Genomic DNA, 24,535 nt, shown 5'->3' with positions numbered 1-24,535 from the left:
TCTAGTAGATGCCATCAGCAACCACATCTAGGTGGGCACAAACAAAAGCACAGATATGAAGCATTTCTGATTTAGCAGGTATATTAAAGAATAATTAAGCTGTCACTGACAGTCACAAACATATATGGTAAACTAGACAAGGACACAAGTAAGGCTAATGCAACATACATTAGGAGTATAGTGAGTGAACACAGGTAAGCCACACAGGTGAGGACACATCACAGTGTACTAACCCAGGTGGCGTGGCTCTTATATACCTTAGGCAGAGTGGTGGAGCACCCTAGTGGAGGGGGCGTAGCCGGAGCCCTGTGGGGGGAGGAGGGCTGTGAGATGCACGCCCCCCAGTAGCTCCCGTCACGCCCATGGCTGCCCCCTCCTCCCGTGGGCGGCCAGGTAAGGGGCGTGGTACTGCCCTCAGAGTCTGGTGTTTTGGTGGTGACCCAGCGGGAGTGATAATCTTCAGGCTCCTGCACCCAGAAGCCCTTACTGTGGGGGGCCCTCGGGCTGGCTGAAGACCCTCGTTGACACCCGCTGTTGCTGTACCCGTTGCCGTTACTACAAAGGCTAGGCACGCTGCTATTGCTGCGTCGACGGTAACGTAGATTGTTGGTGATGCTGGCGTTGGCCAGGTTACTGGTGGAGCCACCGCCAGCGTTCTCCCTCACCCAGCCTCCACTGGAGTCACGCGACCAACCTTTCTTCCTCTCCTCCATATCTCTAGCCCAAGTTTTGTTGTTCAACCCTCCAGTACTACTACTAACTTCCCCACCATTGCCTCCCCCACCTCCCCTAGTCCTGCCGCTCATGTGGGCAAACATCGCCACATTCACCCACACATCATCAAGATGTAAACAAACTTGTGTTTGATTCCGTGCACGGGAGAGAATATATAATTGAAGGCATCACGTGGCGTGTGCACACACACACACACACACTTCCTCGTGCACCGGGCCGCAGCACCTGGCTCACAGTTACACCCACAGTGATAACTCTCCGCGGCTGCCTGAATAAGGTAACACCAAGTAAGCCATCTTACGGCTGGGTACTGAGCTTTGGCTCCTCTCACACACACTGGCGCTCGCCGCCTCTCCACACCTCAACTGCACTCACATAAACTCCACTACTGACCATGAACCACTTAATTTTTCTAAGTGACACACGCACATGTTAGCCTTTGCTTGGTGCACACCAGATCTAGTGTGTTGGTCACTAGAGTGACGGGGCGAGGCAGTAAGTGAGGGGCAGCAGCGAGAGCGAGGCGAAGTTCCTCACAACAGGTGAACCTCTGCCCTGCCAACCCTCCGCCACCAACAACCAAACTCAACTGGGGTGGCTGTGGCCGGCGACCCAGACACCCTGCCAACTCCCTCTCCGGTCACCCTGCTCACTACACCCGCTCCCTTCTCTACCACACCATCACCACATCCTACTTCACCACAAATCTAAATATCGTAGATGTAAATATACTTCGTAGTGATTACGATCACACCTTATAGTACAAACCTCTTAATACGAATATCCTTGAGAGTATATCTAAAAAAAACACTTGCTGAACAGAAGGGCGATTAATGACATTTAATAAACATACATAACACACGCAATACATCAAGGACCCCAATAAAAATAAAGTCTTGACTTTTTTTGGGATATCCTAGGTAATTTGCACCATGTATGATATTTGCACTTATGTGTACCTGTGGCTAAATAAACTTGTTTATCTATTTATCATGCTAGGAGAAGTACAACGCCTATTAACGAAGTTTTCTAGTGTGTTCCGAGTTCCGTGAGTAGCCAGCGATGTGTGGCTGACGTACCCAAGTCCCTGAGAGATTAATGTCAACAACAGATTCAGGGGTAACTCAAGCAAACCCTCCGTACCACTGCAAAGTGTCGCGATCCTTCACTAACCAGTTTAAACGGTCCACATACAACCTTACCACTTTTCATGACGGGGCCAGACATACCACGACGTGACAGACGCATCTTAGATATAGAAAATAGGCAGAGGCCCAAATCCCGTTTTCTGTGGGATGGTGACCCATGTTGCGCTCTAATATGAAAAGTGGAACAAACTTCTGGGAAAAGTTAAAACCCTCGATGCGCAGTTCTCAATGAAGAGCACTTACAACTTATGGTTAGTGACCCACGATGAGACAATAATATCTTTATTTCTACAAGTGCATGTACAAGGTATACAGGCCTAGCTGACGTCAATGACACTACCATATAGAAAACCCCTTGTTAAGCAGAGCATTTCGGACAAATCAGGTCAACTTTGTCCCAGGATGCGACCCACACCAGTCGACTAACACCCATGTACTCATTTTTACTGATGGGTGAACATGGACAACCGGTGTAATAAAACAGGCCCAATGTTTTTACCCTTGCCGGGAATCAAACCCGGACACTCAGCGTGTGAAGCGAAAGGTTTAGCCACCAGTCCACGGGCCACAGTTACAACTTACGGTAAGTGACCGACGCTGAAACTCCCAAGAACCTACGAAAACATTTACAACAGAAAGCTCAAACGTAAGAAAACAAAACTGTTCAATTAGATACTGAATTACTTAACAAAAACTGTCTCTTAATAAACTACATTTGTACAATACTGAGGAAAATGAGGCCGGAATAATAAAGTCAGAATTCAGCCATCTTCTAACGTTTTATTGTTCTGGAAATGAAGCAATAAGCGGCGGTGCCAGACGTAAGACACCTCCCTTTTTTATTTCATTATTGTTGTTAACTGTACGGAAATATAAGGTAATATACGCTAATCTAAACAAACATAACCTTAACCAGAATAGCGAATGATAACAATTCTGGTCCATTTCGAGTGCGCGGAAATGCAGGAAGGTCAATTTGTGTGAAAGTAGACGTTCTAACTCAAGAACAACACCACTGTTTAAGGCTGGAGAAGTATAGTGATACCGACACTGTGTAGACAGAGACACGTTTCGCCACGAGTGGCGATACGTTTCCCACAATATACGTCTTCTTGAATTGCGGTTGTGTGTCTAAGCTTATACTTTCCTCCTTAGCTGTCATATATATATATATATATATATATTTATATATATATATATATATATATATATATATATATATATATATATATATATATATATATATATATATAAATAATATATATATATATATATAAAATACATGTCTCGTCGTTAGCTTGTAGAACATTCTTGTTATTCAAGCTTGTCATTTCATACAAGTATTTTAATAAAATCAAAAGATGGATTGGTTAGCTGTCCCGGGAAAAATATTTTGAAGACTCAGTCACGAGATCAACAAAGTCCAACGAGAACACATCAGCTCAATTTTTATAGTGTTTCTACTAACTCGTCGTTAAGCTTTCTTAATAACCAACTATTCAATCACCAGTACCTCACAGCGCAGCGGAGGAGAGCTCTGCTTACAAGTTAGAGGACCAGAGATCGAACCCTACACAGGACGGGATATATGATGATATCTCTTAACACCTGTCACCCTCTATTACCTACCAGTAAACAGTTACTTAAGAATGAGTGGGCTTCGGTCACCCCCCCCCCAACGGAACTAGCCCATGCTTCTTGGGTTATTAACCCTGTACAGTTTTCTGTATTCTGAACATGTATGTGTAGTCTCTGTATGTGTTTGTCCACCTGTGCGTCTCTGCTCTCGATGTGTAGCACATATTTCACTGTATGTTTACACTCTAATGAGAATCTCTTCGCATGTGTTTACACTCACACCTGCCCTGCCTCATTTACGAATGGAACACCCAGCCTTCACCTTTACCGCCTCACCCCACTTCTTTTTCTAGTCTTGAGATATTTCTGAAGCGTGTGTCTGAGGTATGAGTCGTGCCCTGGATAAAAGACCTCTTATGTAGAGGTCTCTGAGTGACCTTTATATAAAAACAGAGGACATGGTAGGCAGGTCCAATTCATAACATCAATAGTCGATGAATCAGACACATGTGCAACACCTGGATATCTTTATTTTGAAGACGTTTCGCCAACCAGTGACTCTTTCACTTCAACGCAGAGCTCATTAAGTGAAGACACTCATTTCCTGCCACCAACAGTGCAACATTTATAGTGAATAACTCTAACCAGGAATGAGAAACTTGTCCTTCCTGGGCGAGCTGGAAAATGTCATAGACAAAAACAAGGCCACAGAAAAGGTTACAACTTTGGTTACTTTATACATGAGTGGGGGCAGGCTAGATTAGACTACAGATGAGAAGGGGGCAGGCTAGATTAGACTACAGATGAGAAGGGGGCAGGCTAGATTAGACTACAGATGAGAAGGGGGCAGGCTAGATTAGACTACAGATGAGAAGGGGGCAGGCTAGATTAGACTACAGATGAGAAGGGGGCAGGCTAGATTAGACTACAGATGAGAAGGGGGCAGGCTAGATTAGACTACAGATGAGAAGGGGGCAGGCTAGATTAGACTACAGATGAGAAGGGGGCAGGCTAGATTAGACTACAGATGAGAAGGGGGCAGGCTAGATTAGACTACAGATGAGAAGGGGGCAGGCTAGATTAGACTACAGATGAGAAGGGGGCAGGCTAGATTAGACTACAGATGAGTGAGGGTAAGCTAGGTTAAACTACAGATGATAAGGGGTAGGGTTTGGGACCAGAGTAGTGAAGAGTACAATACAGAGTCCTGTGGTCCAAGACCACATACACTCTTTAATTTACACACACATAACTACTACTACTACTACACACACATAACTATTACTACTACTACTACTACTACTACACACACACAACTACTACCACTACTACACACACACACACACAACTATTACTACTACTACTACTACACACACAACTACTACCACTACTACACACACACAACTATTACTACTACATACACACAACTACTACCACTACTACACACACACACACAACTATTACTACTACTACTACTACTACACACACACAACTACCACCACTACTACACACACACACACACTACTACTACTACACATACATAACTATTACTACTAAACACACACACAAACTACTACTACTACTACACACACACACACACACACACACACACAAACGTCGCATTCTAAGCAGCTCAGCGACGTAAAACTCCTCAAAATTTAAATCTCATTTATTTTAGGTTAACTCAAATCACCGTATATGGTAATTATTCATCGATAACAAACTTAATACATCGCTGTCTCTTATAATGTTGGAGACAGAACGCTCGTTCTGTACCGTGTGAGGACAGTGACCAGGAGAGTGACCAGGAGAGTGACCAGGAGAGTGACCAGGACAGTGACCAGGAGTGACCAGGACAGTGACCAGGAGAGTGTCGAGGATAGTGAGCAGGACAGTGTCCTGGTCATGTGTGTGGAGTGGGTTGCTTATTGTTTTTATTACCTGTTAAGGAGGGTTTGAAGACTATCGACTACGCTAGGGTTATTAAGACTGCACGTAACCTGTGCACCACCAGACAAAAATACTTTAATCCCTAAATTAGTATTAAACTCTTAGCATATATACACAGTAATACACCTCTCTGTGTATATATCCCGTGTGTTATTATTATTATTATTATTATTATTATTATTATTATTATTATTATTATTATTATTATTATTTTATAATTATGATTATTTCCTCTCCACTTTCTGAAACATTTCCTATTTTCTAGTTAAAAAATATTCTAGATTAATATAAGCTAGGTCATGTTGGTTTAAGTATAAACCACACAAACCTATGATAAAAAAAACCCGCATAAACCACAAGCAAACCTCAAAATGCGGCTGCGGTATACGTCTGGCAACGAGGAGGCCGGGAAGAAAGGGAGAAACACTGAATTCTGAACGTGTCGTCCAGAACGGTCCGTTCACTGACGTTCAGCCATATACGTTCCTTGGGAAGACGTGAACCACAGTGTGTATGTCTTAACGCCACAACCTCTGTGTTTAAATGTTCAATTAAGCCTTACTGAGGAGATTTATAATTTATCATTAGCCTCTTCCCTGTATGTTAATGTTATTGTACAGCCATACAACAATGTGTTGTGTATTATAATGCGTATGATAATGTTTATGTACGATGCTTGTGTATGATAATGTTTGTGTATGATAATGTTTATGTACGATGCTTGTGTAGGATAATGTTTGTGTATGATAATGTTTATGTACGATGCTTGTGTAGGATAATGTTTGTGTATGATGCTTGTGCATGATAATGTTTATGTACGATGCTTGTGTATGATGATGTTTGTGTAAGATAATGTTTATGTACGATGCTTGTGTAGGATAATGTTTGTGTCTGATGCTTGTGTAGGATAATGTTTGTGTATGATGCTTGTGTATGATGATGTTTGTGTATGATGCTTGTGTATGATGATGTTTGTGTAAGATAATGTTTATGTACGATGCTTGTGTAGGATAATGTTTGTGTATGATGCTTGTGTATGATGCTTGTGTAGGATAATGTTTGTGTATGATGCTTGTGTATGATGATGTTTGTGTATGATAATGTTTATGTACGATGCTTGTGTATCATAATGTTTGTGTATGATGCTTGTATGACAATATTTGTGTATGACACTTGTGTATAATAATGTTTCTGTATGATAATGTTAGTGCATGATGCTTGTGTATGACAATGTTTGTGTATGATGCTTGTGTATGACAATGTTTGTGTATGATGCTTGTGTATGATAATGTTTATGTATGATGCTTGTGTATGATGATGTTTGTGTATGATGCTTGTGTATGATAATGTTTATGTACGATGCTTGTGTATCATAATGTTTGTGTATGACAATATTTGTGTATGACACTTGTGTACCTGGAGGTTACCTGGAGGTTATTCCGGGGATCAACGCCCCCGCGGCCCGGTCCATGACCAGGCCTCCCGATGGATCAGGGCCTGATCAACTAGGCTGTTACTGCTGGCCGCACGCAGTCCAACGTACGAGCCACAGCCCGGCTGATCCGGCACTGACTTTAGGTATCTGTCCAGCTCTCTCTTGAAGGCAGCCAGGGGTTTATTGGCAATTCCCCTAATGCTTGATGGGAGGCTGTTGAACAGTTTTGGGCCCCGGACACTTATGGTGTTTTCCCTTAGTGTACCAATGGCGCCCCTACTTTTTATTGGGGGCATTTTGCATCGCCTGCCCAGTCTTTTACTTTCGTAGGGAGTGATTTCTGTGTGCAGATTTGGGACCATTCCTTCCAAGATTTTCCAAGTGTAGATTATGATATATCTCTCCCTCCTGCGTTCCAACGAGTACAAGTCAAGTGCTTCCAAGCGTTCCCAGTAGTTAAGGTGCTTGACAGAACTTATACGTGCAGTAAAGGATCTCTGTACACTCTGTACACTCTAGATCTGCGATTTCACCTGTTTTGAATGGAGAAGTTAATGTACAGCAGTATTCCAGCCTAGAGAGAACAAGTGATTTGAAAAGGATTATCATGGGCTTGGCATCTCTCGTTTTGAAAGTTCTCATTATCCATCCTATCATTTTCTTTGCACGTGCGATCGTGGCACTGTTGTGATCCTTGAAAGTGAGATCCTCAGACATTACTACTCCCAGGTCCCTTACATTATTTTTCCGCTCTATTGTATGACCGGAGTCAGTAGTATACTCTGTTCTAGTTATTATCTCCTCCAGTTTTCCATAACGGAGTAGTTGGAATTTGTCCTCATTGAACATCATATTGTTTACCGTTGCCCACTGGAAAACTTTGTTTATATCTTCTTGGAGGTTAACCGCGTCCTCAGCAGATGACAGCCTCATGCAGATCCTAGTATCATCCGCAAAGGATGATACGGTGCTGTGGTGTATATCTCTGTTTATGTCTGATATGAGGATAAGGAATAAGATGGGGGCGAGTACTGTGCCTTGTGGAACAGAGCTCTTCACTATGGCAGCCTCCGATTTAACTCTGTTGACCACTACTCTTTGTGTTCGATTTGTTAGGAAGTTGAAGATCCATCTCTCCACTTTCCCAGTTATTCCTTTAGCACGTATTTTATGGGCTATTACGCCATGATCGCATTTGTCAAATGATTTTGCAAAGTCTGTGTATATTACATCTGCATTCTGATTTTCTTCCAGTGCATCCAAGGCCATGTCATAGTGATCCAGTAGTTGTGAGAGGCAGGAGCGACCTGCCCTGAACCCATGTTGCCCTGGATTGTGCAGATTTTGGGAATCCAGGTGATTTGCAATCCTGCTTCTTAGCACTCTTTCAAAGATTTTTATGTGGGACGTCAGAGCTATTGGTCTATAGTTCTTAGCTAATGCTTTGCTGCCACCTTTATGGAGTGGGGCTATATCCGTTGTTTTAAGTGACTGTGGAATTTCACCCATGTCCAAGCTCCTCCTTCATAGTGTACTTAGGGCACGCGAGAGGGGTTTCTTGCAGTTCTTAATGAAAACAGAGTTCCACGAGTCTGGGCCCGGGGCTGAGTGCATAGGCATGTTGTCAATGGCTTTTTCGAAATCTATCGGAGTTAGGGTAATGTCGGAAATCTGGCATACATTTATGGAGTTTTGAGGCTCATTCATGAAGAAATCATTTGGGTCGTCGATCCTCAGACCGATTAGTGGTTCACTAAACACAGAGTCGTACTGGGATAATAATGTATAATAATGTTTCTGTATGATAATGTTAGTGCATGATGCTTGTGTATGACAATGTTTGTGTATGATGCTTGTGTATGACAATGCTTGTGTATGATGCTTGTGTATGACAATGTGTATGATGCTTGTGTATGACAATGTTTGTGTATGATGCTTGTGTATGACAATGTTTGTGTATGATGCTTGTGTATGACAATGTTTGTGTATGATGCTTGTGTATGACAATGTTTGTGTATGATGCTTGTGTATGACAATGTTTGTGCATGATGCTTGTGTATGACAATGTTTGTGCATGATGCTTGTGTATGACAATGTTTGTGCATGATGCTTGTGTATGACAATGTTTGTGTATGATACCCGTGTATGACAATGTGTATGATGCTTGTGTATGACAATGTTTCTGTATGATGTTTGTGTATGACAATGTTTGTGTATGATGCTTGTGTATGACAATGTTTGTGCATGATGCTTGTGTATGACAAAGTTTGTGCATGATGCTTGTGTATGACAATGTTTGTGTATGATGCTTGTGTATGACAATGTTTGTGTATGATGCTTGTGTATGACAATGTTTGTGTATGACAATGTTTGTGTATGATGCTTGTGTATGACAATGTTTGTGTATTATGCTTGTGTATGACAATGTTTGTGTATGATGCTTGTGTATGACAATGTTTGTGCATGATGCTTGTGTATGACAATGTTTGTGTATGATGCTTGTGTATGACAATGTTTGTGTATGATGCTTGTGTATGACAATGTTTGTGTATGATGCTTGTGTATGACAATGTTTGTGTATGATGCTTGTGTATGACAATGTTTGTGTATGATGCTTGTGTATGACAATGTTTGCGTATGACAATGTTTGTGTATGATGCTTGTGTATGACAATGTTTGTGTATGATGCTTGTGTATGACAATGTTTGTGTATGATGATTGTGTATGACAATGTTTGTGTATGACAATGTTTGTGTATGATGCTTGTGTATGACAATGTTTGTGTATGATGCTTGTGTATGACAATGTGTATGATGCTTGTGTATGACAATGTTTGTGTATGATGCTTGTGTATGACAATGTTTGTGTATGATGCTTGTGTATGACAATGTTTGTGTATGATACCCGTGTATGACAATGTGTATGATACCCGTGTATGACAATGTGTATGATACCCGTGTATGACAATGTGTATGATACCCGTGTATGACAATGTGTATGATACCCGTGTATGACAATGTTAGTGAGTCAGGTGGTCTGGGTCTGTGTTGCGGAATAAAAAAAACTCATCATTTCTAATTCCCCAAGTACTGTGTGCCCTCCTACGAGTTTTGCGCTTCCCATGATATAATAATAATAATAATAATAATAATAGTGAGACTATAAGTAATACTGAGACCTGGTAGATCACTCAGTACTGTAATTACACTAGAGGACAGAGGCCTCAAGGGAGATATAATTACAATATACAAAATGCTGAGAGGAATTGACAAAGTGGACAGGAAGTCTGTTTGAGAGGCGAGTTTCAGGTATACGAGAACAAAGGCGAGTGGCGGGTGATGTTAGGAAATACTTCTTCAGCCTTAGACCGATCAGGAAGAGAATCGACCAAAACAGTCAAATGGTAGAGGCGGTAGTGTGTGAACTCAGTAGTGAGCGGAGGAGAGGCGAGGCCAGAAGCCGAGACTCAACTTTTGTTAATTGGAGATTAAAAATGGGTGAAAGCCAGAAACGCCTACAAACAGATGACTATGGGTGAAGTGTATCCCTGATCCTCAGTGGGCAAAGATGATTAATGTTGAAGGACAAGGACGAACCAGTCAGGTCCTGCCAGACATTTTATGACTTGTTGCTTGTCCGCAGGGCCCACTAAGCCCACCACTTCAAGGGTACAGCGACGCATGTGACCCATGAAGTGACTGAGGTAGAAGTGAGGGTGGGTATGAGAGTGAAGGTACACACATGACACAAGGTACCAATACACAAAACAAGGTACTAACACACACAAGGTACTACAATACACAACAAGCTACTACAATACACAACAAGCTACTACAATACACAACAAGGTACTACAATACACAAGGTACTAAAACACACAACAAGGTACTACAACACATAAGGTACCACTACACAGAACAAGGTCCTACGAGACACTACAAGGTATTACCACACACAACAAGGTACAAGGTACCACCACATACAACAAGGTACCACTACACGGAACAAGGTACCACCACACACAAGGTACCACTACACAGAAAAAGGTAGCACTACACACAACAAGGTACTACGCCATACACAACAAGGTACAACCACACACAAAAAGGTACTACCACACACAACAAGGTACTACGCCATACACAACAAGGTACCACCACACACAACAAGGTACCAGCACACAACAAGGTACCACCACACAAGGTACCACCACACAACAAGGTATCACCACACACAAGGTATCACCACACACAAGGTACTACAACACACAATGTACCACCACACACAAGGTACCACCACACACAAGGTACCACCACACACAACAAGTTACTATCACACACAACAAGGTACCACCACACAACAAGGTACCACCACACACAACAAGGTACCACCACACAGAAGGTATCATCACACACAAGGTACTACAACACACAAGGTATCACCACACACAAGGTACCACCACACACAACAAGGTATCACCACGCACAACAAGGTACCACCACACTTAACAAGGTACCACCACACAGAAGGTATCACCACACACAAGGTACTACAACACACAAGGTACCACTACACACAACAAGGTACCACCACACAAAACAATGTACCAACACACACAAGGTACCACCACACACAAGGTACCACCACACACAGCAAGGTACCACCACAAACAAGGTATCACCACACAAGGTACCACCACACACAAGGTACCACCACACACAAAAAGGTTTCACCACACACAACAAGGTATCACCACACACAACAAGGTACCACCACACACAACAAGGTACCACCACACACAACAAGGTATCACCACACACAACAAGGTACCACCACACACAGCAAGGTACCACCACAAACAAGGTACCACCACACAACAAGGTACCACCACACACAACAAGGTACCACCACACACAACAAGGTATCACCACACACAACAAGGTACCACCACACACAGCAAGGTACCACCACAAACAAGGTACCACCACACAACAAGGTACCACCACAAACAAGGTACCACCACAAACAAGGTACCACCGCACACAAGGTACCACCACACACAACAAGGTACCACCACGCACAACAAGGTACCACCACACACAAGGTACCACCACACGCAACAAGGTATCACCACAAACAACAAGGTACCACCACACACAAGGTACCACCACACACAACAAGGTATCACCACAAACAAGGTATCACCACACACAACATGGTACCACCACACACAACAAGGTACCACCACAAACAATGTACCACCACACACAACAAGGTACCACCACAAACAAGGTATCATCACGCACAACAAGGTACCACCACACTTAACAAGGTACCACTACACACAAGGTACTACAACACACAAGGTACCACCACACACAAGGTACCACCACACACAACAAGGTATCACCGCACACAACAAGGTACCACCACACACAGCAAGGTACCACAAACAAGGTACCACCACACACAACAAGGTACCACCGCAAACAAGGTATCACCACACACAAGGTACCACCACACACAAGGTACCACCACAAACAAGGTACCACTACACACAAGGCACCACCACACAATACAATGTACCACCACACACAAGGTACCACCACACACAACAAGGTACCATCACACACAGCAAGGTACCACCACAAACAAGGTATCACCACACACAAAGTACCACCACACACAGCAAAGTACCACCACACACAGCAAAGTACCACCCCACACAAGGTACCACTACAAAGAACAAGGTACTACCACACACAACAAGGTATCACCATACACAAAGTACCACCACACACAAGGTATCACCACGAACAAGGTACCACCACACACAAGGTACTACCACACACACACCAAGGTATCACCACACCCAAGGTACTACAACACAACAACAAGGTATTACCAAGAACAACAAGGTACCACTACACACAACAAGGTACCATCACACACAAGGTACCACCACACACAACAAGGTACCACCACACACAACAAGGTACCACCACACACAACAAGGTACCACCACACACAACAAGGTACCACCACACACAACAAAGTATCACCACACACAACACGGTACAACCACACACAAGGTATCACCACACCCAACAAGATAAGACCACACACAACAAGGTACCACCACACACAAAAAGGTACTACCACACACAACAATGTACCACCCTACACAACAAGGTACCACCATAGACAACAAATTATCGCCACACACAACACGGTACCACCACACACAAGGTATCACCACTGTTACAAAAAACGCGATTTCTAATAAGCTTAGAGATCTCCAGTGAATACTAGAAAGGACTGCCCTTCTAGCACTCAGCCTGTTACTGGGGTTTCGTAACAAGTAGTCAGTATCCTGGTCCAATTATCCATTAGAATTCAATAAGAATTATTAGTGCTTCAGGATTACAACTGGTAGGCTACTAGAAAAACTAAAATTTAATAAATTTATTAATTAAGTTGTCTAGGCGTATATCAAATTAAATTAAATTAATCACAGTAATCAAAATAATATTAATTACTTCTCTCGTGTACAGTATTATTGTGCTGAAAGCACATATCTCATATTTATGTCTTAAGTACCGTCTGGTACAGTAGCATTTAATAATACAATATACAAATAAGTTTATGTGTATGTGTGTAAGTGCTCTAAGTAGTTCACTATGTCTCACGACTCGACTAGACTTAAACAAGTGACTGACAAAGTCCTCACATAAACTAACTTCTTGACCAACTGGCAATCAGAACAGTCTGCTTGAACAATAAAAAGAATGCTAAGCCCAATAGCAATAAAACAAGCAAAAGTGACACAGAATCAGGAATAAGGAGATAATATAACGACATTAAGTAGGGACCATCAGCAGATCCTCCACAAGTCACAAAACTCCCATACAACTGAATCTAAGATCAGCATAAGAAAATCCCCGACTGTGAAAGTACACAGATACCAATACAAATTAGGTCAGAAGCTACAGCTCAGGACCTGAGTTGCTCAGAGTGTCTATGCGACACACAACCTCAGTACAACGTCGAAAATCACCAAGTCTAGACGATGTTCTGTGAACAGAGTCCCACAGAACCTACAACAATAATGAGACAGAGACGATCTTCCAACAAGGTCCAATAAGGGAGATTTAGGCTCGTCTTGTCTGGAATACGTCCAACCACCAAGCTAGTCTAGAGCAAACTGAATACTTCAGGCGAGGTGAGTACACCCCCCCCCCTCGATCACATGATAGCTCCGTGGACAGTTGCTGCCCAGCAACACCGAAGCCGGCAGAGTAACGAGCCACAAGCGATAATTACAGTAGTTAGACAATCAAGACTTCAACTATGAGCACATAATATATGAATGTTACATCCTACCTAACAAAAGTAACTAAGTCAAATAATAATATAAAGCAACATATTTACGATTTAGCTATTATCACAAATATAAGCAATACAAAATTATATGAAAAGGTAATATACATTATATACATATACATAATATACATCATATACATTGTGACCCATTCAGGGGTCGCAACAACCACACCCAACAAGATACCACCACATACAAGGTACCACTACACAGAACAAGTTACTACCACACACAAGATACTACCACACGTAACCTCCAGGTAAGGTACCACCACACGCAACAAGGTACCACCATACACAAGGTATCACCATACACAGCAATGTATCACCACACACAAGGTATCACCATACACAACAAGGTATCACAACACACAACAAGGTACCACCACACACAACAAGTGACTAACATACACAACAAGCTATTACTGTACACAAGGTACCACCACACACAATGATACCACCACACACAGCAAGGTACCACCATACACAACAAGGTATCACCACATACAACAAGGTACTACCACACACAATAAGGTACCACCACACACAACAAGGTACCACCACACACAACAAGGTACCACCACACACAACAAGGTACCACCACACACAACAAAGTACCACCACACACAAGGTATCACCACATACAAAGTACCACCACACACAACAAGGCAACACCACACACAACAAGGTACCACCATACACAACAAGGTATCACCACATACAACAAGGTACTACCACACACAATAAGGTACCACCACACACAAGGTACCACCACACACAACAAGGTACCACCACACACAACAAAGTACCACCACACACAAGGTATCACCACACACAAGGTACCACCACACACAACAAGGCAACACCACACACAACAAGGTACCACCATACACAACAAGGTACCGCCATACACAACAAGGTACCAACACACACAACAAGGCAACACCACACACAACAAGGTACCACCATACACAACAAGGTACCGCCATACACAACAAGGTACCACCACACACAACAAGGTACCACCATACACAAAAGGGTACCACCGCACACAACAAGGTATCACCACCCGGAACCTAAGAAAGTGTGTCTTCACCAGGACGGGCGGGTCACTGACTTACCAGGAGGCTAGTTCAGTACATTTTATAATGGAACATGACGACCCTCTCATGGGGGAGTGTGCCGAGTCGCACCTGTTTCACCAGGAGGTTGACACCTCCACAACCTCCACCTCCCGAGGAACAACAATTCCACCACGTACCACTAGTGTGCGGGGATAACAGGGATAACAGTAAGGGTTAACAACAGATCGCAGATGTAAAGGAAGGAATCAAGAGAGAAGTAGGGAAAATACTAGGAAAAAAAATCTTCGCAGAATGATAGAATAAACAGAATAAACTAGAAGTCACAACTGCTTAAGCTATAAATTAATAAGTAATTAGCAATTACAAAGAAGGAACTGAAAAGTGAGAGAGAGAGAGAATTAATCATAACTAAACGCTAACCCCACAAGGGTCTTCCAGCACAGAGAGAGAGAGAGAGAGAGAGAGAGAGAGAGAGAGAGAGAGAGAGAGATAGCTGTTGCGGTAGATCCGGTGACCTTGACTCCAGTAAAAGTGTATGAAAATGAGTGGGTTTTTTTTTCGCCTCCGGTGGTTTGAGCCTGACACTCCAGCCCAGATGAGCCCCAGAGACCAGGCAGGTGCACCTCGATAGTATGAGTTATTAAAGTTCATTATAACGTAGAGAAGATTCGTCTCTAACTCTATTGACCGTTAATTATAACGCAGGTAAGGTGCGTATGTAACTCTACTGACGTTCATTACAATGCAGTGAAGGTGCGTCTCTAACTCTACTGACCGTACAGTTAAGGAGTCTTTAATGATATACGGAAACTTAACTTTACTGATCAGCACAGTCTGAGTAGTTAGTTAAAGCCTCTGGACTACCTCAAGGATCATTACAACTGCATTTCACCTACAGTCAAGTGTTAATTAAGCAACACTCTCAGCGTGTATACACTGGGAGATACACACCTCTGGGTGTATATATATACTATAACAACGCAGTACATGAACTCTCGCCTCTATAGTGTGGTGTGTGTTGCCTTACAGTGTTGGTGTACGGTGCTGAGTGACCTCACAGTGCTAGTGTACGGCGCTGAGTGACCTCACAGTGCTAGTGTACGGTGCTGAGTGATCTCAAAGTGTTGGTGTACGGTGCTGAGTGACCTCAGTGTTGGTGTACGGTGCTGAGTGACCTCAGTGTTGGTGTACGGTGCTGAGTGACCTCAGTGTTGGTGTACGGTGCTGAGTGACCTCAGTGTTGGTGTACGGTGCTGAGTGACCTCAGTGTTGGTGTACGGTGCTGAGTGACCTCACAGTGTTGGTGTACGGTGCTGAGTGACCTCACAGTGTTGGTATACGGTGCTGAGTGACCTCACAGTGTTGGTATACGGTGCTGAGTGACCTCACAGTGTTGGTATACGGTGCTGAGTGACCTCACAGTGTTGGTATACGGTGCTGAGTGACCTCAGTGTTGGTGTACGGTGCTGAGTGACCTCACAGTGTTGGTGTACGGTGCTGAGTAACCTCAGTGTTGGTGTACGGTGCTGAGTGACCTCACAGTATTGGTGTACGGTGCTGAGTGACCTCACAGTTTGGTGTACGGTGCTGAGTGACCTCACAGTGTTGGTGGACGGTGCTGAGTAACCTCAGTGAAGGTGTACGGTGCTAAGTAGTGGTTAAGGTAATGACTAATTGTACTAACAGACCTGCCCAAGTGCTCACAGATGAGCACCAACAGTTGAAGCTTAGTTTTATATAAATTCAGGATATTACAGTTAAGGCAACTACACGTGTCTGGGTCGCTGCGCGGCACCGGTCTCCTGCAACGAACGCCATAAGAATAGTGCGGAGTGCGGCATATGTTTCCAATGCAGTTAAATATTAGTGCTGAAGATGTGAAGCCAAACATCAATTTTCAACGTTTAAAAGTAAACTGGAGAGGCAATATGTTATCTTAGAGAGACCAGTATCTAAAAATACAAAAATACCTTAAGTTTTAAGACACTCAGAAGTTGCATTATCAAGTTATCAGAGTTGATTTGAAGCCTATCAAATGTCCGTGTAGCACCTGGAGGCAGGTCGCTACTACAGGAACAAAAGTTGGTTGCTGACTGGGTTTAAGGCCAATCGACTACACGAAGGTCATTAAGGTTGCACGTCACCTGTTCACCACCAGTTAATGCTTTAATAACTAAAACACGGATTAAAGCAGTCACAGCATACTATATGCATTGCTAGATACATTACACTGTATACATCCATGACAGCTGCTCATGCTATAAACATCACGCCCCTCAAGGGAGGTTCCTTGACGCTGGTGAGGGGCTCTGGAACTAGGGAATTGGATCTGTGCTCCAGTTCCCTGAAATGAGCCTGAATACCTTCCATCCCATCCCCCCACGCGCTGTATAATCCTATGGGTTTAGCGCTCCACCATGATTATAATAATAATATATACATCACATTCAGCAGAGAGAAGACTGAGTCAAGTCTTCCGTACTGTTAAGATAAGATATACCTTATTTTATTCTGCTTCGTTAATTTCTACCCAACAATCTACGTGACACAGTGCCTGCATTTTTGAGAATTGTTCATTGTAAATTTGAAGGATTGTGCCTTGATGCAAGTCTCCCCCTTTTAAGTTTGAAAGATTGTTCTGTGACGCGAGAATCATCCTTCTGGGTTTGAAGTATTGTTCCTTGGCTCTAAATACGAAGGATTGTTCCTTGATCCAAAACGTCAACATTATATTTTTTTATATAAATCAAACATTCGATCGATTTTTTTCGTCACTTGACAATACAAAAATACGAGTTACTGAACTGAGCTGTAATTGTTTACGTTAGGCTGTAAGAAGGACGGGAAGAATGTAAAGATGGGGGGGAGGGTAAGGACTGGAAAGATTGTTAATAATGACAAACCAAATTCAACTTAACTGCAAAACTTGAACGTGCGTGCTGATGTTCACACAGACAAGGTACGTACGTACGTGCCTGGCTGGGAAACCTTCCATGAACTAGAATGTTCACCTTTTCCATCAAAACTTGTGTCATTACCCACAACATCATTTATAAACACCAAGGGTGCTGCTGGTCGCATTATTTCTGGATGCGTCAATACCCACGACTGGTCAAAACTTGGGCTCACGTGCCAAGAAGCAAACGGAATAGGGTTGCCCAGTTACCCGCAACACAGTGGACAAGTGGGCCAGGTGCGGCCCGCATCGCAACCTTGCTCTTAAACTGCCCTAACCTGCTACAATATAAAACTGTCATCAGTTACTCGGTTAGCTGTCCTGCCGTAACTGCCTGCTTTACAAGCCGCAATCTTTATGGAATAAAAAGAAATGAAGCTTAACAAAGACTGACTTGCCTGCTTATTATAAAGCTATAAACTTAAACGAAGTGAAGCTAAGATATACCATACCAGTCACCAAGGGTATACGTATATACGTATATTCTCAGTGTATACACAGCACTCAATTTATAAGTTTAGGTATTACAGCATACCTGCTTGTTAATGGATGTACTCACCTAATTGAAGTTGCAGGGGTCGAGACCCAGCTCCTGGCCCCGCCTCTTCACTGACCGCTACTGGGTCCTCCTTCTCCCTGCTCCATGAACATTATCATCCCTCGTTTTAAAACTATGTATGGTTCCTGCCTCAACAACATCGCTTGCCAGACTATTCCACTTCCTAACAACTCTGTAGCTGAAGAAATACTTCCTAACGTGTGTGTGTGTGTGTATATATATATATACATACATACATATATATATATATATATATATATATATATATATATATATATATATATATATATATATATATATATATATTCTTTCAAACTTTCTTTCAACAAACCTGCCGTATCAGACCGAAGAAACAGGGTGGCCCAAAAAGAAAAATGAAAGTTCCTCTTTTTAATTTTAGTAATGTATACAAGAGAAAGGGTTATATATATATATATATATATATATATATATATATATATATATATATATATATATATATATATATATATATATTTATTATTATTATCACACTGGCCGATTCCCACCAAGGCAGGGTGGCCCGAAAAAGAAAAACTTTCACCATCATTCACTCCATCACTGTCTTGCCAGAAGGGTGCTTTACACTACAGTTTTTAAACTGCAACATTAACACCCCTCCTTCAGAGTGCAGGCACTGTACTTCCCATCTCCAGGACTCAAGTCCGGCCTGCCGGTTTCCCTGAACCCCTTCATAAATGTTACTTTGCTCACACTCCAACAGCACGTCAAGTATTAAAAACCATTTGTCTCCATTCACTCCTATCAAACACGCTCACGCATGCCTGCTGGAAGTCCAAGCCCCTCGCACACAAAACCTAGTTGAGGTTGCGGGGGTCGAGTCCGAGCTCCTGGCCCCGCCTCTTCACTGTGTGTGTGTGTGTGTGTGTGCAGGACAAGCCACGGGGGGTGGAAATCTTTAGCTTAAGTACTTTCAAACTTCTCAGTGCGTAATCAGGAGCTGTGTAATGTTGCAAGGGAGCAACCAAAGCAGGGAGACAGGTCTCAGAGTAGCGTATTATATATATATATATATATATATATATATATATATATATATATATATATATATATATATATATATATATATATATATATATATATATATATATATATAATAAAGATTGGATGTGAAAAGTGGGTTATAATAAGCGTGTATGCACCTGGAGAAGAGAGAAGCGAAGAGGAGAGAGAGAGATTTTGGGAAATGTTGAGTGAATGCGTGGGGAGTTTTGAATCAAGTGTGAGAGTAATGGTGGTTGGGGATTTCAATGCTAAAGTGGGTAAAAATGTTATGGAGGGAGTAGGTAGGTAAATTTGGGGTGCCAGGGGTAAATGTAAATGGGGAGCCTTTAATTGAGCTATGTGTAGAAAGAGATTTGGTAATAAGTAATACATATTTTATGAAAAAGAGGATAAATAAATATACAAGGTATGATGTAGCACGTAATGAAAGTAGTTTATTAGATTATGTATTGGTGGATAAAAGGTTGATGGGTAGGCTACAGGATGTACATGTTTATAGAGGGGCAACTGATATATCGGATCATTATTTAGTTGTAACTACAGTTAGAGTAAGAGGTAGATGGGAAAAGAGGAAGGTGGAAACAACAAGTAAGAGGGAGGTGAAAGTGTATAAACTAAGGGAGGAGGAAGTTCGGGTGAGATATAAGCGACTATTGGCAGAAAGGTGGGCTAGTGCAAAGATGAGTAGTGGGGGGGGTTGAAGAGGGTTGGAATAGTTTTAAAAATGCAGTATTAGAATGTGGGGCAGAAGTTTGTGGTTATAGGAGGGTGGGGGCAGGAGGAGAGAGGAGTGATTGGAGGAATGATGAAGTAAAGGGTGTGATAAAAGAGAAAAAGGTAGCTTATGAGAGGTTTTTACAAAGCAGAAGTGTTATAAGAAGAGCAGAGTATATGGAGAGTAAAAGAAAGGTAAAGAGAGTGGTGAGAGAGTGCAAAAGGAGAGCAGATGATAGAGTGGGAGAGGCACTGTCAAGAAATTTTAATGAAAATAAGAAAAATTTTTGGAGTGAGTTAAACAAGTTAAGAAAGCCTAGGGAAAGTATGGATTTGTCAGTTAAAAACAGAGTAGGGGAGTTAATAGATGGGGAGATGGAGGTATTAGGTAGATGGCGAGAATATTTTGAGGAACTTTTAAATGTTAAGGAAGAAAGAGAGGCAGTAATTTCATGCATGGGTCAGGGAGGTATACCATCTTTTAGGAGTGAAGAAGAGCAGAATGTAAGTGTGGGGGAAGTATGTGAGGCATTACGTAGAATGAAAGGGGATAAAGCAGCTGGAACTGATGGGATCATGACAGAAATGTTAAAAGCAGGGGGGGATATAGTGTTGGAGTGGTTGGTACTTTTGTTTAATAAATGTATGAAAGAGGGGAAGGTACCTAGGGATTGGCGGAGAGCATGTATAGTCCCTTTATATAAAGGGAAAGGGGACAAAAGAGACTGTAAAAATTATAGAGGAATAAGTTTACTGAGTATACCAGGAAAAGTGTACGGTAGGGTTATAATTGAAAGAATTAGAGGTAAGACAGAATGTAGGATTACGGATGAGCAAGGAGGTTTCAGAAAGGGTAGGGGATGTGTAGATCAAGTGTTTACATTGAAGCATATATGTGAACAGTATTTAGACAAAGGTAGGGAAGTTTTTATTGCATTTATGGATTTAGAAAAGGCATATGATAGAGTGGATAGAGGAGCAATGTGGCAGATGTTGCAAGTATATGGAATAGGTGGTAAGTTACTAAATACTGTAAAGAGTTTTTATGAGGATAGTGAGGCTCAGGTTAGGGTGTGTAGAAGAGAGGGAGATTACTTCCCGGTAAAAGTAGGTCTTAGACAGGGATGTGTAATGTCACCATGGTTGTTTAATATATTTATAGATGGGGTTGTAAAGGAAGTAAATGCTAGGGTGTTCGGGAGAGGGGTGGGATTAAATTTTGGGGAATCAAATTCAAAATGGGAATTGACACAGTTACTTTTTGCTGATGATACTGTGCTTATGGGAGATTCTAAAGAAAAATTGCAAAGGTTAGTGGATGAGTTTGGGAATGTGTGTAAAGGTAGAAAGTTGAAAGCGAACATAGAAAAGAGTAAGGTGATGAGGGTATCAAATGATTTAGATAAAGAAAAAATGGATATCAAATTGGGGAGGAGGAGTATGGAAGAAGTGAATGTTTTCAGATACTTGGGAGTTGACGTGTCGGCGGATGGATTTATGAAGGATGAGGTTAATCATAGAACTGATGAGGGAAAAAATGTGAGTGGTGCGTTGAGGTATATGTGGAGTCAAAAAACGTTATCTATGGAGGCAAAGAAGGGAATGTATGAAAGTATAGTAGTACCAACACTCTTATATGGGTGTGAAGCTTGGGTGGTAAATGCAGCAGCGAGGAGACGGTTGGAGGCAGTGGAGATGTCCTGTTTAATTAGGGGCAATGTGTGGTGTAAATATTATGCAGAAAATTCGGAGTGTGGAAATTAGGAAAAGGTGTGGAGTTAATAAAAGTATTAGTCAGAGGGCAGAAGAGGGGTTGTTGAGGTGGTTTGGTCATTTAGAGAGAATGGATCAAAGTAGAATGACATGGAAAGCATATAAATCTATAGGGGAAGGAAGGCGGGGTAGGGGTCGTCCTCGAAAGGGTTGGAGAGAGGGGGTAAAGGAGGTTTTGTGGGCAAGGGGCTTGGACTTCCAGCAAGCGTGCATGAGCGTGTTAGATAGGAGTGAATGGAGACGAATGGTACTTGGGACCTGACGATCTGTTGGAGTGTGAGCAGGGTAATATTTAGTGAAGGGATTCAGGGAAACCGGTTATTTCCATATAGTCGGACTTGAGTCCTGGAAATGGGAAGTACAATGCCTGCACTTTAAAGGAGGGGTTTGGGATATTGGCAGTTTGGAGGGATATGTTGTGTATCTTTATACGTATATGCTTCTAAACTGTTGTATTCTGAGCACCTCTGCAAAAACAGTGATAATGTGTGAGTGAGGTGAAAGTGTTGAATGATGATGAAAGTATTTTCTTTTTGGGGATTTTCTTTCTTTTTTGGGTCACCCTGCCTCGGTGGGACACGGCCGACTTGTTGAAATATATATATATATATATATATATATATATATATATATATATATATATATATATATATATATATATATATATATATATATATATATAATGCCGTGCCGAATAGGGAAAACTTGCGATTCTGGCTTAAATAGCAACGCTCTTCTTGCCGAACAAGGCAAGCAATAATCCCGCAAAAATCATTCTGAACCTAACGAGAAAAATATATTTTGTGTTTATTATTAAATTATGGTAAACTTATCTAAAATATATTTAGTTGGATTACGCTAAATTAAAATTGTTCTTGTTATCATAAGGTTGGGTAAGTTTTCTTTTGGTACAAAATTATTATTTTTTACATTAATATAAATGAAAAACAAATATCTTTAAACGTATACGAGAAAATTTTAGAAAGTAGTTAATTTTAAATGAGTTCTTTTTAATTGGCCAGTTTTGCCTACCATACCACGGGTGGGGTTTGAACCCGCGGTCAGAGTCTCAAAACTCCAGACCGCCGCGTTAGCCACTGGGCCACGGTCTGGACTTTTGAGACTCTCTGACCGCGGATTCAAACCCCACCCGTGGTATGGTTTGTTTGCAACTGTGTCAGTACGATTTCGTAAGTAAGTTTTACCTATTCGGCACTATATATATATATATATATATATATATATATATATATATATATATATATATATATATATATATATATATATATATATATATATATATATATAGCAAAACAACCACAGGGGAGTAGAATGATAGCTCTATGCCTTTCGTGTTGCAATCAATACATCATCAGGAGCTTGCAAAGCTGCAAGCCAGTCAACAACTGATAAATGCAGCGAGATCAAAACTACCAGGAGCAGCAGTCATTGCCCCCACAGTGTCTTGCTAGGAGCACCTCTGGGAAGTAATGCCATTGACACAATTCTCAGGAAGAAACTGGAAGAGTTAAGGAGAATGGAACAACGAATAGGCAATCTGGACACCCACGATGCCTTGTACCTTCTCACAAAGTGCTTGAGTCTGTTCAGGTTGACATATTTCCTAAGATGTGCACCTTCATATGAAAACCCTATACTGCACGAATATGACAGTATTCTGAGGCAGATTTTTACGAAAGTACTTAACCTTACTCTAGAAGACGGGCAGTGGAACCAAGCTACGCTTCCAGTCAGACTAGGAGGCATTGGTGTCCGCAAGTCATCACAGATTGCACTACCTGCTTTTCTGTCCTCATGTATTGCATCCAGAGGGCTTGTAGCAGCGATTCTCCCTGAACATCTTAGGGACAAGATTGGAGTCCAGGACCAAAAGTTCATTGACGGAGCCATGATCTGGGATAATCTAACGGGCTCTGAAACCAGACCTGCGCCCCCCAACAACTACAATTAATCGCACTGGGATGGTCCAATAGTAGAAAATATAGCCTCAACAATGCTTCAGAGTGTGTCAGGGAAGGATAGAGCCCACCTCCTGGCACTGAGAGCCCCTCATGCAGGGGACTTTCTGTTGGCTGTTCCCAACTCCCGCCTTGGCACACGCCTCGACCCACAGACCATCCGCATCGGTGTTCCCCTTCGACTTGCCGCCCCTATTCT

At 42.1% G+C, this 24,535-nt stretch overlaps 1 protein-coding gene across 11 annotated transcripts in view; it reads right to left on the bottom strand.

Annotated features, from left to right (window-relative positions):
• The window catches only part of Sarm (sterile alpha and armadillo motif), a 500,429-nt gene that overhangs the window by 414,801 nt on the left and 61,093 nt on the right, over positions 1–24,535 (bottom strand). For 2 of the 11 annotated variants that reach the window (XM_070087515.1, XM_070087516.1), the window contains exon 1: positions 258–1,327. The exons of 7 other annotated variants lie outside the window; for them this stretch is intronic. In XM_070087515.1, the coding sequence (XP_069943616.1) occupies positions 258–818 (561 nt within the window). In that variant the 5' untranslated portion in view covers positions 819–1,327. Of the gene's footprint in view, positions 1–233; positions 1,329–24,535 lie in introns of those variants that run through there. 2 more of the 11 variants (XM_070087510.1, XM_070087511.1) reach the window with 2 other exon arrangements.

The sequence above is a fragment of the Cherax quadricarinatus genome, chromosome 22 (genome assembly GCF_038502225.1).
Source record: "Cherax quadricarinatus isolate ZL_2023a chromosome 22, ASM3850222v1, whole genome shotgun sequence".
NCBI classification, from domain to species: domain Eukaryota; kingdom Metazoa; phylum Arthropoda; class Malacostraca; order Decapoda; family Parastacidae; genus Cherax; species Cherax quadricarinatus.
Note: the sequence above shows the minus strand (reverse complement) of the source record. Positions and strands in the feature narration are given on the sequence as shown.